The following is a 14,668-nucleotide window of genomic DNA, read 5'->3' as shown; positions in this document are numbered from 1 at the left end:
AGATGGTTCTGGGAGCCAGTATACTAAAAGAAGTTACATAAAAATATGTGGGAACCTTCGGTTTGAAACGTAATAAACTGACATGTTGGCTCTTGACGTTTCCCGCCGGCAAAACACTCCTCCCACGCCGCCTCATAATTTCCACCCAGGTCATCATCCGGTTGACTGTTACGGAATCAGTCCAGGCAAAGAACACCTCCAAAACAGCGGATGTGGTTCATGGGGAAAAGCCAACCAATCACGACGCAGCACCCGTTGCGTAGAGGCGGGACATGGAAGAAAAAAAGCCGAACGTTGGCACACGCCAATCACACTAAAAACGCGGCTCTGGTTGGTTCGGCGCTATTATTAAGGAGGGTCCTGACGACAGTCGCTGTGTTGAATTCCAGTGCTAACCAACTTTAGCCAGCGCGCTAACATGTAATTGAGCGAATTTGAAGAGCTTCACGTGCTGCGCAGTCCTGGCTTTAATAGCGTCAATGATAAGTTGCAAACAGGCCGCAGTGTAAACATTCGCCTCCATGTTGGCTGCTGCGTGTGCATCAGCTCCTGCTACCGGGACATGGCCAGTTAGCCAGTACGCAGCATTCGTTGGATAAACGAAGCTGGCGAGCTAGCTGGAAGGAAGGGAAAAAAAGCCGTTCGGACCGGGGCGGCGGGGGGCGGCTTGTGAACAGGTTCGTCGCTCGGAGGAGGCGGAAAGCCGGATGCTGTGACTGCCATGAGTCCCGCAGGCTGCCCCCATGTGAACAGCTTCAAAGTGGACAACTGGAAGCAGAACCTGAGGCTTATTTATCAGTGTTTCGTGTGGAGCGGTTCAGCCGAGACCAGAAAACGCAAGGTAACAAGTGGAGGGGGAGACAAGTGTCCCACTGTGCGACACAACCTGTTTTTATTTTATTTTTTGTCTTTGTATTGAATGTCTGACGAGTTCCCCGCCCTTCCAAATGAGGCACATCTAATGCCAAAAAGAAAAAGCTTTCAAATAAATAAAAACGACCCTCAGAGGTTTCTGCTCTTTGACACAACGTGTAGCTCAAACTAAAGCAAACTTGTCACTCCAAACATTAACTCCTATCAAAGCTTAGGCTGGACATTAGATCTGAGAGCTGATGTGCATCTGTTTGCGTTGGCACTGCGCATGCTGTGGCTCCACTTCCTTCCACCAGCGCACACAGCGGTATTTCCTTGTCTGAGGGGATTCTGCCAGGTTTGAAACAACCAAACCTTCCCCCGTCTACCCTCACCAATAAATCATTCTTCATTCGCGGAAATCAGCCTTACAAATATTTCACTACTGAGATGATCGATGAGGTTCTGTCTTTTCGTCACTTCTTAGACGTCAAACCTTGCAGACGTGACGATTTTATTGGGGGAGAGTTACGTGCGCATCTGCAGCGTGGGTTGGGGTCTGTGTCTGCATCCATTCTGCACTTGCATGTTCTCATTGAATGTTGCTGGGGGCGGGTGGTGTGGGGTACTTGCTTGATGCTCACCCTCTAACGCGAGGAGCCTGGCACCGCCCTTGCTTGATAGTAACTGTGTGGTGTCACTACATTTGAGATAATTTTACCTCAGTATTTATTTTCTGTCGATTATTCTAGCTAGAAAAAGCGGTATGGGACAGTATCCAAATGAAAACATCATGCTGCGAGACACACTGAACCAATAATTTATATATGTATTCAAAGAAACGGTAGTATTTAGGGGTGTGTGATACGGCATATTTTGACGTCAAACCGAGAGCAGTGCCGATACGTATTATTTAAATATGATATATCGTCAAACTAATGACCTTTAGGCGTTTTAGTGGTTCTTCTTTTCATTATATAAAACACAGGACATAATTTAGATGCATGTTGCAGGTACTTTAACATCGAAACAATTCACAATTATGTGCCTTTTTTTGGTTGGTCACTCACTTTAAACCTCAGGAAAATACATTGAAGTTTGTGTTTGTGATGTGCTAAAACGGCTAAAAGGTATGAATACACGAAGAGCTGCAGTCACACCCTTGGGTGTTGGGATTGCCTGTTTCCCAAGAAAACAGGCAATCGGCATACATAGTACCCCCTCATCAGACCTGGCAACCCTAGTCCAGCTCTAATGCGAATCTTTAGATGCACAGCATCATTTCTTCAATATTTTCCAACATCCCACTGTAAGACGATGCAGCACAGCCTTTGATCCCAACATGCATCAGCGAGCCTCGGTTTCCCCATGACCCACTTTTTCCATTTTGAACAAGTTTTCCTTCCTGTTTTCACTTTGGGGGTTCAGACGATCTTTTTGTTTTCTCTCTCTTTTTTTTTCTTCAAGCTACGGAATTTCAGTTCCAGTGTCTCATGCGGCATTATTATGTTGTGTCACATCTCAGCCGTGAATCCGTTTTCATTTATTCTACTCTCCCCCCACACAGCACTCGTGTTATTAACACACAAAAAGCTTAAAGTTCACTTTCTGTCTCTTCTTGCCTTCCATACCTCCTTCATCCGTGTTCCTTTCATTTTGCCCTCCCTGCTGTTTCCAGCATTCCGCATTTCTTCTCATTTCCATGCAGGCTCATAGGCATGCCAGCATTTCATCTGCATGCTCCCCCCCACCCTGCTTCTTTTCACAGACAAACAGAATGTATGTGTAGCACAATAATAATTCATACCAATTTGAATACATTGTATTACAAGATGCAAGATATTTCAGACAATCGAATAAGCTTCTTCCAAAAAAAACAAAAACAAAAAAAAGAGAATAATGCTGATTTGTTTTTAAAACAAAAGTAAATCTGGTCACAAATTAAGTAGAATAAAGAGCCATATAGCACAAAGGTTCACCACAATACATTAAAAAACAGAACAAAATGTTTTGTGCAGATGTGGTGAACATTATTTGTCCCACCTCTCTCCGCTCTGCAGGCCAAGTCATGCATCTGCCACATGTGCGGAGCCCACCTCAACAGACTCCACTCCTGCCTCTACTGTGTCTTCTTCGCCTGCTTCTCCAAAAAACACATCCACGAACATGCCAAGAGCAAAAGGCATAACCTCGGTATGACCACACACACAAACACAGATTTGTGTCTGTTTACTTTTTTAAACATCTGATGTTGTATGGAATTTAGTACGTTGGGACAAACAGACCACATTTGGTAAAATCAGTGGCGGTTCTAGCATTAGTGACGCCCCGGGTAAGGGGTTCTCAGGGTTTCCCCCTGGTGGACCGGGGCAGTGCACCAGTTTCCCCATCGTGTTTTCCTATTACTGCCGTATCTCCAAAACCAAACAGATACGGCAGTGGACTATTTAAAAGTAATCTCTATAGGTTGTGTATTCATAGTCAAATATAATTATCTTTTTAAATGGATCATTTGTCTGCTAAAGATTACTTATGTTTTATTATTCAAAAACAACAGGTAGAGTTGAACATCATACCAAACTTTATAGATAAACTGGGTGTGATTAGGACAGGAGCAGAATGGCGGGGCCGTCTATTTTCAGTAACTTTTTTTTTTGTTAGAACAGATCAGCGATCTTCAGATTGTCTTCCATTGCAGTGTACTGCTTTGGCAAAATACCCTAAAATCTGATCACTCATAAAATGATAAACTATGCATAAAAATGTCACTGCATGTTATTTATGCCAACATGTTTTTTTTCCCATGCAGTCGCACATCATCCACTCTGTGTTCAGATTTTCAATGCACTTGCACCAAGAAAATGGCGAATCCCATTGTTTACGGCTTAGAACAGGGCGCTAATATACGTCTCATTGTTGATATTAGTAACTTGTCATAAAGCTTTGATATTTGACACTTACATTGATGCAGTGTTCTCCAAAATGAGCCTTCAAGGAAAATCTTTTAAGGGTTTTTTGGCTCTGGTGGCCTTTATTTGAAAGTGCTAGGACAGGAACATAGGTAATGAGAGAGAGAGAGGTCATCAAGCCGGGATTCGGACCTGGGATGGCCGCGTCGAGAACCCTTATGTGGGTTGTGCTTAACCCCTGCGCCACCACAGCACCCCTTCACAGAACATTTTGAGTGGTTGCAAACCTGGTTTATTATAAAAATCATTAAATAAACAAACGACACTTAGCCTGGTAGGAGTGCAAGTAAAGCCTGGTGGCCCGCCAGACTTTGTTCTCCAGACAGCCAAAATTGTGGTCAGTTCTCAGTCACCTGGTTTTTTTTTTTTTTTTTTTTCTGTTTTCATCTTATTGTACTGAAATCAAACTTGAGTCGGGTTTTTTTGTCTTTTACACAAATTTGTCAATTAAATTGTGGAAAATCTACCAATTTTAATTTAAATTCTAAATGAAGTAGTTTTTAGTGGAAATCAATGGTGTAGTTGACGATGCCCCCACCCCCCCCATAAGAGGCCATGTACGCCCCTGACAAGATGCTACCCTGAGCAGTGAACCGTATTAAGAACCGCCTCTCTGATTCTGTTCTAGTTTCCCTATTTTTAACTGTGTTTTATCTTCTGTTCATCAGAGTGTGTTTGTAAATAAAAAGAGCTTTTAGTTGTGTGTGTTTGAACACACTCACTGTGGCACACCAAGACATTTTATTAAGGGCGACATAGTTAGGAGCTCTTACGCAAGCTAGTGCAACATAATTGCAACACCTTCTACAAGGAGATAAGCCTCAAGGGGGATGGTGAATGTCACTGGTGTATTTGTTTCCCATTGGAGCGAATATGTGATTATATATTTTTTTTACAGCCAACTCCTTCATTCAGAAGTGCCGTTAATAGGAAGGCAATGAAATTAGATTTTTATTTCAGAAACTCTTTATTTCAGAAATTGAACCAGTCTGGTTTTGGATGTCACTTCTACTTGCACATAGGATGCTATCATGGCGTGTTTCCCCAGCGAGTAATGGAGGACAAAAAAAACATTTCAACTCGCTAAACATCATTTTATGAAGCAGACTCCAGATTTGAGCAGAAGAGGCTCCAGTGAGCCAATAATTGCTTGGATGCTATTTAGAAAATAACTAATTGTTGAAACTTTTAATACTGGCTGCACATCAGATACAATTCCAATTTCAAGTGACGTCCGTTTTAATTCGTTTTTAGATGCTTTTTGTGTACAGTTTTTTTGTTTGTTTGTTTTTTGTTTTGTTTTTTACCTTGCTACATCAAAGTCAGAAGTCTGGATTCTAGTGCATCTTGATTGATTTAGCTCATATATTTTGTACAAAACCAAAATTCTGAAAGCTTTCATTCTCTGACTATTATTGGACTTGGGACTGGCAATTTTCATATTGTTTATCACTTTTCTCATCAAATTTTTTATAAGAATTTTGAAAAAAGTAGAAAAAAGAAGTGACATTAACAGAAACATTATTTTTACTTTTTTCTCCAGTGTGTTGGTAGATATCAGTACATTTACATTTACCTGAAAAGTAGCAATATGTTCTTTTTTTTAATAACTTTCTTTTATCATTATCTCAATAATACCAAAAAATATTAGGATAAAATTCAAAGTCCATGTCTCCCACCTTTATATTGAACTTTGGAGGAGCATATTTAGCGTATTTGCAAGCAATTTGTTGCATTTGGTCCATTGCAACCAGGTTGAAAAAAAAGAAGACAGTCAGTTAAGAAACAGAAATATTTAGTATTCCTTTTCACAAGTCACTGCTTATCCCTTCATAACCAGTCATATTCATGCTAATGCTGCATTTAGTTGTTCTTTTTGCTTGGTGCAATACTGTGCGTCTGGTGATGATACTTTTTTTTAGCAAATACAACATTCTAACAGAACTTTATAATCCTTATATAGAGGTAAAAAAAAAAATTAACCCCATTGTGAAAAACTTCAGAAAATGTAAAAAAAAAAAAAAAAGTCAAATGTAAATTTTCACAACTGTTTTTATTCAAATCAAGAAACTTTTTGGGTTATCGCAGTCAGGCTGTCCAGCACATTTTGTTGTCCTGCAACTGATGTGGGTGGAGACGGCTCACTGCCAAGGGGGGCATCTCTTCAGGGACGTCCCTGAGTGAATTTTTTTGTCACAATGACAAATGCTGACGGTGCCGAGACAAAATCTGGGGTTGGCAGAAGTTGAGACACCAAGATTTAGTAGTTGTTTTTTTGTTTTGTTTTATTTTCCTTCCCTATACTGCATTATCAGCCTGCTCAGGAAGACTCCCTGCTGCGTTCAAATGTGCACGTCCCACTGAGCCTAATTGTGAGTTTAATTAGGGTGGCGGCTGAATTAAATGCTACAAACATAGTTGAAAAGAAAGCAGAGAAAAGGGACAGATCTCAGCAGAGCGGGGACGGAGTAATTAAGCCACCCTTAATGAACCCGACGAAACCGGCAATTATTAAATATCCCTCCTCGTTTGTCGCTTTTTAACTCAGCCATTTATGTTGCTAGTTTCCTCGTATGTTTTTTTTTCCACACTCATTTTCATCCTCTTGTCGATTGCCCTCCTGTTCCCATGGTTACCCGGTGACCCTCTCGATACAGAGAACCGTTGGAGTTTGGTTATTTGCACCATTTTTGTTCTCAGATCTTTCTAAAATCCTTCTTTTCCCGCATCCTTTACTCCGTTTTGCTCCATTTTTTTCCCTATTCCATACCTGCAGAGGACATCTGCTGAGAGAGAGGCCCATAGTCTGGTTGTTATGGCGACATCAAGCGGGTAGCTGCGTACTGTAGAAGAGGAAAAAGGAATTGTTGTGTGAACTCTTGAAGTGCAGTTTACTCTCCTTCTTCTTCTTCATGTTTCCAAGCGGTGTAGATTGGTAATCTGAGGCGGTTCACACAGACTGCACCAACATCCTCTTCCTCACAGTCCGATAAACCAGCGTGTCCTCTGGTTTTTGTCATTGTACTCTGTCTGTCTGTGTCTCTGTGTTCAGCCATCGACCTGCTGTACGGAGGAATTTACTGCTTTATGTGCCAAGACTACATTTATGACAAAGAGATGGAGCAGATTGCCAAAGAGGAGCAGAGGAAAGCCTGGAAGATGCAAGGTACGCGACTGTGACACCACATACATGCTGTCCAACTGGAATCATAGCTCTTCTGTAGCCATGTAATGCCACAGTTTGCAGCCTCTTGAAAAAGAATCTCTGTTGTATGGGAACTCAGTCTGATTGAACCCATTCATGCTGAGTCGCATAGTAATTGGGAAGTGTTAGATTTGTTCATCTGATTTTGCTTCACTCCTGTAAGCAGCACAGCACACATTAGATTGTTGTAATTGTTTTCAAAATTAAGTACATTTTAACATTTCATAACATTTAAATTAATTTCAAACTCTGTTTATGTTTAGTATATACATCTGTATAGTATAAATAAATGCTTGACATTATTTTAGCACGCACAAAAAGAGCTTATTTCATTTTGTCGTAGCGGTGCGTCACAATCAGTTACATGTAGAGGAAGCTCTTAGAAGGTCAGCTGTGACATTCAGACCTACATGCTGTGGGTGTGAGGTTGATTTTCTACGTTGGATTGTAGAATGACGTCGCTCATGGTGGGAGCATGTTGGCCCAGTTATAGCAGTTCCTTTAGTTCTGATTTGTTCCCTTTTTATTCGTTATTTTTTGGAGTTGAGGCGAAAATAATTCCACCTGGTTTTGGATGCTGTGCAGCTGTAAGGATTTTGTCCTCTTATTTATTTATTTATTTATTTTTACTTTCGGACAGTTGTTAAGCTGGGTATCCGTGGCAACGTGGTATTGTTTTTACAACTGATAAATATCGCAAAAGCTCAGTGAGAACGGATCAGATCCCTGACCCGACTTTCTCACCATTCTCACCTGCTGGATGCAGCAAGACGTGTGGATGTGAGTTGCACCAATTCATTTCTCTTAGGGATGAGTAAAGCACTGTTCAGTTGAATTTGGCAGTCCGGTCAGAACTGATGAGGAAAATGGAACAAAATACAGCTTGAACGGCAACATTAACGTCAGGGTCATCTTCCTCCAGAACGGCCTAGTCAAATCCTGATTTAAATCCAAGTGAGACTCGTTGCTATTACTTAAAAATAGCAGTTCACTCATGCGGTGTCGAAGCTGCTGGAGACGTAGCCCAGCTAGCTAACGACGTTAAAATCTACAGAGTGCGGCTCTGAAAAGTATTCGCTGCCACACCGCACAGCTTTGTCCAACAGCGCCGTCGCTAGGCGCTTTTCAAATCACCCTCCCTCCACAAGTCCTGAAATAAAACTCAAAGACGCAGGTATATTTTGAAAAGGCGTCTTTGTTCTGCGCCGCAGGCATCGGGGAGAAGTACTCGACGTGGGAGCCAACCAAGAAGGAGCTGGAGCTGCTGCGCCACAATCCCAAGAGGAGGCGGATCACCTCCAACTGTACTATTGGTTCGTGTCTCTGCACACACACGTGTATGTACACACGCACTAAAAAGCACAGGAGCCGATTGCCGTCTTGGTCATTTTGCCAGGTCTTTTGTTTCAAGATCGGAGATCAGCAGAGGCGTAAAGAGCAGAAATGTTTTATTTAAGGGGTTTTATGGTTTTGCTGCAGCGGTTGGATCTGGTGGATTGAGCCGTTTCACTGATGCGTTCAATGAATTAGACCATCAGACAATGCTTTGTGTAGGTTGCTGGCGTATTTGAGGCCTTGTATCACGTCAGAGGTGTAATTAGGATGCAGCATTAGTGAATGTTGGACAGCAGCAGCCGTCCGGCCGTGTGCGACGCTGACCGCTCCTGGCGTTACCTTTTAACACCTCGCAGCGGCCTGCCGTGATCTGCCCAGCGCCATTAGCATCACTGGCACCATTAGAGGATGATGGTGGGATTTCCAGGCCTGGCTGCTCATCAGTGAGAACGCCGCCTCCTGATCCCCCCCGCCTCCCTCGCCTCGGTCAGCAAGCGGTCGGCTCATAGGGGGGAAAAACGTTTTGTCCTCCGTCTCTGCAGAAAGAAACATGGTGTCTCTCAACGTTTTTAGTTACAACCATCAATGGATTTATTGAGATTTTACAAAGTAAAGCTTAATTGTGTACTGGATGTAAACGATCCAGGGTTTTATTGGTCGTGTTTCTTGAAAAATAGCTCAGCTAGGCCTGCCGCAATAAATGAATTAATCGCGTGATAAATTAAAACGAATTCAATCATTTCCATGTGCGTGATTGATTGTTTTTCCTCTTTTCTCTCTTTCTGGATGAAAAGTCTTTAGTCTGGTGCTTTGGTCTTTTTACTGAAGGACAGTTTTGCCTACAGAGACGTCAAAATTCATTTTATTTGTTGTTTTGGATACTTCAAATGTCTTTGACTTCCAGTGTTAGATTTTTATTAGAATTTAAAAGTTTATTAGCTATTGAGAATGTGTCCTTGCATTATTTTTGCCATTTCCATTATATTACTTGAAAATGGTTTCAAGACAATATTATCGTTTATTGCAATAACTTAACAATTTATCGTCCAGCAAAATTTGTTACCATAACAGGCCTAAGCTCATGATCAGTCAGATTAAATGGATTGTATTCTCGAGTTTTCCTGCTGAGTGTCAATTTGATTTAAGACTAGACTTTGACTGGACCATTTTAACACAGGACTACATTTTAGGACCTGACCTGCTGATTTCCATCTTGGCAGATTTGTTGCACCAGTGGGTTTTCAAGGTTTGGAAAGTGCTTGATTTTCATATAATTTCTTTGAAACTGCACAGTTTTTGTAATAACTCTATAATAAACCTTTATGAGAATAGATTCCTTACAGTAAGTTGAGTGATTATTTACTTATGATGTATTTAAGCCTTTAACCTGAGCGCGAAGGTCATTCATCTTAACACAAACCGATCTGTTCAATGTAAAGAACATTTTATTCCTGATGGCTCAATGAGTAATTGATCTGTGTAACTGAAATAAAGGTGATCTTACATTTTATACGTTAAACAACGTTATTGAAATTGAACAAGAATCAAAAACCTTTCGACATGAAACCCATAACATCCCAGTGAAACACGAAGGTTCATGGTTCTGACTGGACAGAACCATGAACGAGTATGGAAACCTCAGCAGAAAAGTCTGAGGTTTCCATACTCGAGGTTTCATACGGACTCTCGTGCGTGTGTCCGAATGATTTTCTTATTGATGACCGGTGCCGTTGACTTGCAGGTCTACGCGGTCTGATCAACCTGGGCAACACCTGCTTCATGAACTGCATCGTCCAGGCGCTGACGCACACGCCGCTGCTGCGCGACTTCTTCCTGTCCGACCGACACAAGTGCGAGATGCAGAGCAACTCGTGCCTCGTGTGCGAGATGTCCCAACTCTTCCAGGAGGTGACGACCTTTTTTTTTTTTTTTTTTTTTTATTTTCCTCTCCAAGACGGGGCCACCCAGAGGAAAGTTGACTCATTTCCTCGTTCAGTTCTACTCAGGCCACCGCTCCCCTCACATCCCGTTCCGCCTGCTGCACCTGGTGTGGACCCACGCCCGGCACCTTGCCGGCTACGAGCAGCAGGATGCCCACGAGTTCCTCATTGCGGCGCTGGACGTGCTGCACCGACACTGCAAAGGTGAAACACGAACACAGAGATGCCCTTTGGGTAGATCATAAGGGGTGTGGTGGAGTGTGTGGGTGTGAAGTCACGCCGGGGCGGCTTTTAGCGACGGCGAACGTTTCTGTGTGTCTCTGCAGACGACAATGGGAAGAAAGCCAACAACCCAAACCACTGTAACTGCATCATTGACCAAATCTTCACAGGGGGTCTGCAGTCTGACGTCACCTGCCAAGTGTGCCAGTAAGTGTGTGTGTAATGTGTGTGTAAGTAAAAAACATGAGCCCTCGCCCCGCCTCGCTGGGGACCCGGAGTGAAGAGATAAAAGCATGAAAAGTGGAAGCGGTGATGCTGCTCTGCCTATAAAACTCCTGTCTCCCTGTGATCCACCCTGTTATTTATCACTCACATCTGCACTCTGAGCCGCTACACTGCAGCAGCAACAAGCCCGCATGCCTGAGACGTGGCTCTCTAGCTCCACCTGGTGGATTCTGGAGGCTGTTATTCCTTTCAAACATATTGAAGTTGTCTTTTTTTTTTTGTACACACAGGTTGTAGAAGAATGTGTAAAAAACACTAGAAAAAAGAAACCAACTAAAATAACAACTTAGTCATATTTAAACAAAGCTTTAATGTTGCTCTGTTGAATTGAAACTCGATATTTTCAGACGGTTTTTCAACATAAAACCCTAAAAGTAGCATTTTGTGCTCTCTCACTATCCCGCCCTTCAATAAATTACATGAACTGGTCGGGCTGCACATGCATGGTGTTCAAGGAGACATCAGAAAAACCTTCTCTTCATATTGGATGGCTCAGGATTAGTAAAAGAACGCCACAGGTCAAACACAAAAACGACCAGCGGCATAGATCAACCAGACAAACAGTTAAAGTGGTTCATTTGAAAGAACCTCTATTTATGTAACATGTACTTCATAAATGATTAAACTGCTAATAGATGTAATAAATGGATATCTAAACAAAAACTGCACATTATATGGGAACAACATTATTGGTAGGATGTTGCATTTGAGGTAAATGAGTAAAATAAAAATGAATGTAGCTGAAATTCATCAGTAACTATAAACTAATCCTTCCACTTAGTGCACATTATGGGCCGGTTCAGTCTCAACTGATGGCCTAATTAAAGGCCTCTCATTACCAAGAGGATGCCTCCTCTCATCCGATGGGTCCCAGTCCAATGTGTTTTAACCTTGAAAAGTTATTTAGTACAGGTTCTTGAATAAGAGATACACATAACTCATGATATTTGTTGTATTTTGTTATTAAATTAGTTGACCAGCTTTAAAGATGAGAGTTGGGGACGTGATGTTTATTGTCATTTTTCATTTTCTTATCATGTAGGTAAACTAACAAACACCTTTGTTTTAATTTCTTCTTGCACATTCTGTTTGGCCAGTTTGACTCATTTTGTGTCTTTGCTTAAACGAAGGCTGCTGATGTCGTCCACGTCTGTCTGTCATTCTCTGTACAGTCATATTTCCTTGACATCTGTCCAATTCCTCCATTGCGTCCTCAGTGGTGTTTCGACGACCATAGACCCGTTCTGGGACATCAGCCTGGACCTACCCGGATCCTCCACGCCTTTCTGGCCCCTCAGCCCCGGAGGAGACTTGACAGCACTTAACGGGGAGAGTCACGCCACTGGAGCTACAACACTTATGGACTGTCTGCGCAGGTAACGGCACCAAATCCAAAGTGTTTGCCTCCAGTTGGGCGGCTGTGCAAATTTGGGTGTTGGGGAAAAAAAAGTAAATAAATCCTCACCGGTCAGGTTCACCAGACCGGAGCACCTCGGCAGCAGCGCCAAGATCAAGTGTAGTGGTTGCCATAGTTACCAGGAATCCACCAAGCAGTTAACCATGAAGAAGCTGCCTATTGTGGCCTGTTTTCACCTTAAAGTAAAGCAGTTTTCCTTTTTTTAGTATTATTTATTTTTATTTTTTTAATGATTGTGTCGATAAACCACAGCGTAGACCTAATGCTCCTTTGTGTGCGTGTGTGTGTCAGAGATTTGAACATTCAGCCAAACTACGGAGGAAGATCACTACTTATGTCTCGTTCCCACTGGAGCTGGACATGACCCCCTTCATGGCCTCCAGGTGAGCGGAAATAAAGAGCCGTTGTCAATCAGGACATGACAGAGTAAATAAATCACCGTTTAACTTGATCCAAAAATCCAAGTTTGTAGCATTTAACTAAAGCACTCTGTTAGAAAACAATTTATTTCTCCTAAAACCTCTTTTGAATGAGAAATATTAAAGGAAATGAACATCAATTTAGTCAGAAGATTAGATTTTTGTAAAAACTAAAATTAGAATAAAAACCTGACCTAATTGAGGAAAAATTGAGGTCATTTTTGGATTCAGAGGTGCAAAATAGTCCTAATCCAGCTGAAAAAACATAAGACAACTTCCAAAAACTATTTTATTGTAACCTGGTGTAATTGGTTCCCCGTGTGAGGCTGGAACTCACATCCTTCAAACTGTAAGTCTGATGTGTTTACTGATGCGGCCCGTGCATTGTTTTTAACTTTAATGTGACGCATGTATTCATTTATCTGTGTTTGTGTGTGTTTCAGTAAGGAGAGCAGGATGAACGGGCAGTACCAGCAGACCGTGGAGGCGTTCAACAATGACAATAAGTGAGCTCTAGACCAATGGACACAAACCTGGGTTCTGTAGTAAAAATAAGCAATTTCTCACTTTTTTTTCCTTATGTTTTGTGGAGAGGTCTGCCTAAAAAACTCAGATGGCTCCAGCTGATTTAGAATGTTGCTAATGCTACGTAAAAGATCTGTTGATGTTTTTGGACCAACCTCTCAAATCTACTCTGCATCTCCAGAATCAGAACCAAGCAGCAGCTTTCAGTTTTTATGCTCCTCTATCCTGGGACAAACTTCCAGAAAACTTTCCATAATTCTTTAAAATGAAGCCTAAACCCTCCTGCTTTTGGTTAAAAATAACTGAAACGTAGATTAATTCTAGCCCATCTCTCCATTTCATTAAACTTTCCAATTTTGTGAGAGCTGATGTTTGTCGCAGCTCGACCGGTGAAGTCAGTGTCCACATTGTGCTCTGCAGTTGGTCAAATTTCTATTTGCTGTCTTGACCATTTAGAAGCAAAGTTAAAATGAGGTTTTATTGACTGAAGAGTGATTATTTAAATGATTTGGCCACATTTCTGATAATCACAAGAATGATTACAGTCATATCTACATGTGGACATGGTCATCACATTACGCCTTCAACAATGTCATTCATCGACATCATTTCAAAACTGCCCTTTTCTCTTCCCCTTCCTCGTTCCAGGTACAGTTTATTTGCCGTGGTGAACCACCAGGGGACACTAGAGAGCGGCCATTACACCACCTTCATCCGGCAGCACAAAGACCAGTGGTTCAAGTGTGACGACGCCATCATCACCAAGGCCAGCATCAAAGATGTGCTTGACAGTGAAGGGTAAGCGGTCATCCAGGCTCCACCGTTAACATCAGGCTTGGTTCTGACCCCCGCGCTCCTCTCCTCCTCAGGTACCTCTTGTTTTATCACAAACAGTTCCTGGAGTACGAATAGCCTCCAGGAGGAACCCAATCAGGAAAAGGTGACGAGTATGTAAGGGAAGAGGCATGGAGAGGGAGAACGCCAGACTGGCTGTAAACACGGAGCCACCGTTCCTCCGCGCAGCAGCAGGACCCTGCACAGGGACGAAACCGAATAAAAATGACTCGTGCAAAACTGCTAGAAATACAGACATTTGTGTTCTTGCTGAAGTTATCACTTGAATTCAGGACATGAAGAGGGAAAAAGAAGCTGTGAAATTCTGCTTTTGCTTTTCAGATCATGGACAGTTAGTGTCTTATCCCAACATTTTTTCTGTTAATTACGAAGTAAAACTCCGGGAAGTTTTAGATTAAAAAATAAATAAATAAAAAATTATTTCAATTTATTTTTTTCAAACCCCACTTCCGTCTTCATGCTTGCACAGCCGCATTCATCGCCAGGCAACGTTTCCGGACACGGGCGCACACTTCATCTGACGCGCAAACACTCCTCCGCAAGACCAAATATTTTCAGCACGGAAGTTGTCTTATTATGCAGTTTCTGTCCAGAGTTGGGGAATAATGGAAGACTATCATCTGACAGTATTCTAATGTTATTCC

The 14,668-nt window shown here is 42.1% G+C and overlaps 1 protein-coding gene across 1 annotated transcript; it reads left to right on the top strand.

Moving 5' to 3' along the window:
- Positions 1–277: 277 nt before the first annotated feature.
- On the top strand, positions 278–14,257 carry usp22 (ubiquitin specific peptidase 22). The gene is made up of 13 exons (XM_008437971.3): positions 278–841; positions 2,913–3,045; positions 6,874–6,987; positions 8,238–8,339; positions 10,103–10,269; positions 10,358–10,505; positions 10,628–10,730; positions 12,026–12,184; positions 12,281–12,407; positions 12,517–12,608; positions 13,088–13,150; positions 13,818–13,967; positions 14,039–14,257. Exons 1-13 carry the CDS (start codon positions 722–724, stop codon positions 14,079–14,081), a joined length of 1,521 nt encoding a protein of 506 aa, XP_008436193.2. The 5' UTR covers positions 278–721; the 3' UTR covers positions 14,082–14,257.
- The last annotated feature ends 411 nt before the right edge of the window (positions 14,258–14,668 follow it).

This window comes from Poecilia reticulata, chromosome 19, assembly GCF_904066995.2.
Source record: "Poecilia reticulata chromosome 19, P_reticulata-male-v2, whole genome shotgun sequence".
Classification (NCBI taxonomy): Eukaryota; Metazoa; Chordata; class Actinopteri; order Cyprinodontiformes; family Poeciliidae; genus Poecilia; species Poecilia reticulata.
The sequence above is the reverse complement of the archived record's forward strand: the minus strand, read 5'-3'. Positions and strand labels throughout refer to the sequence as shown.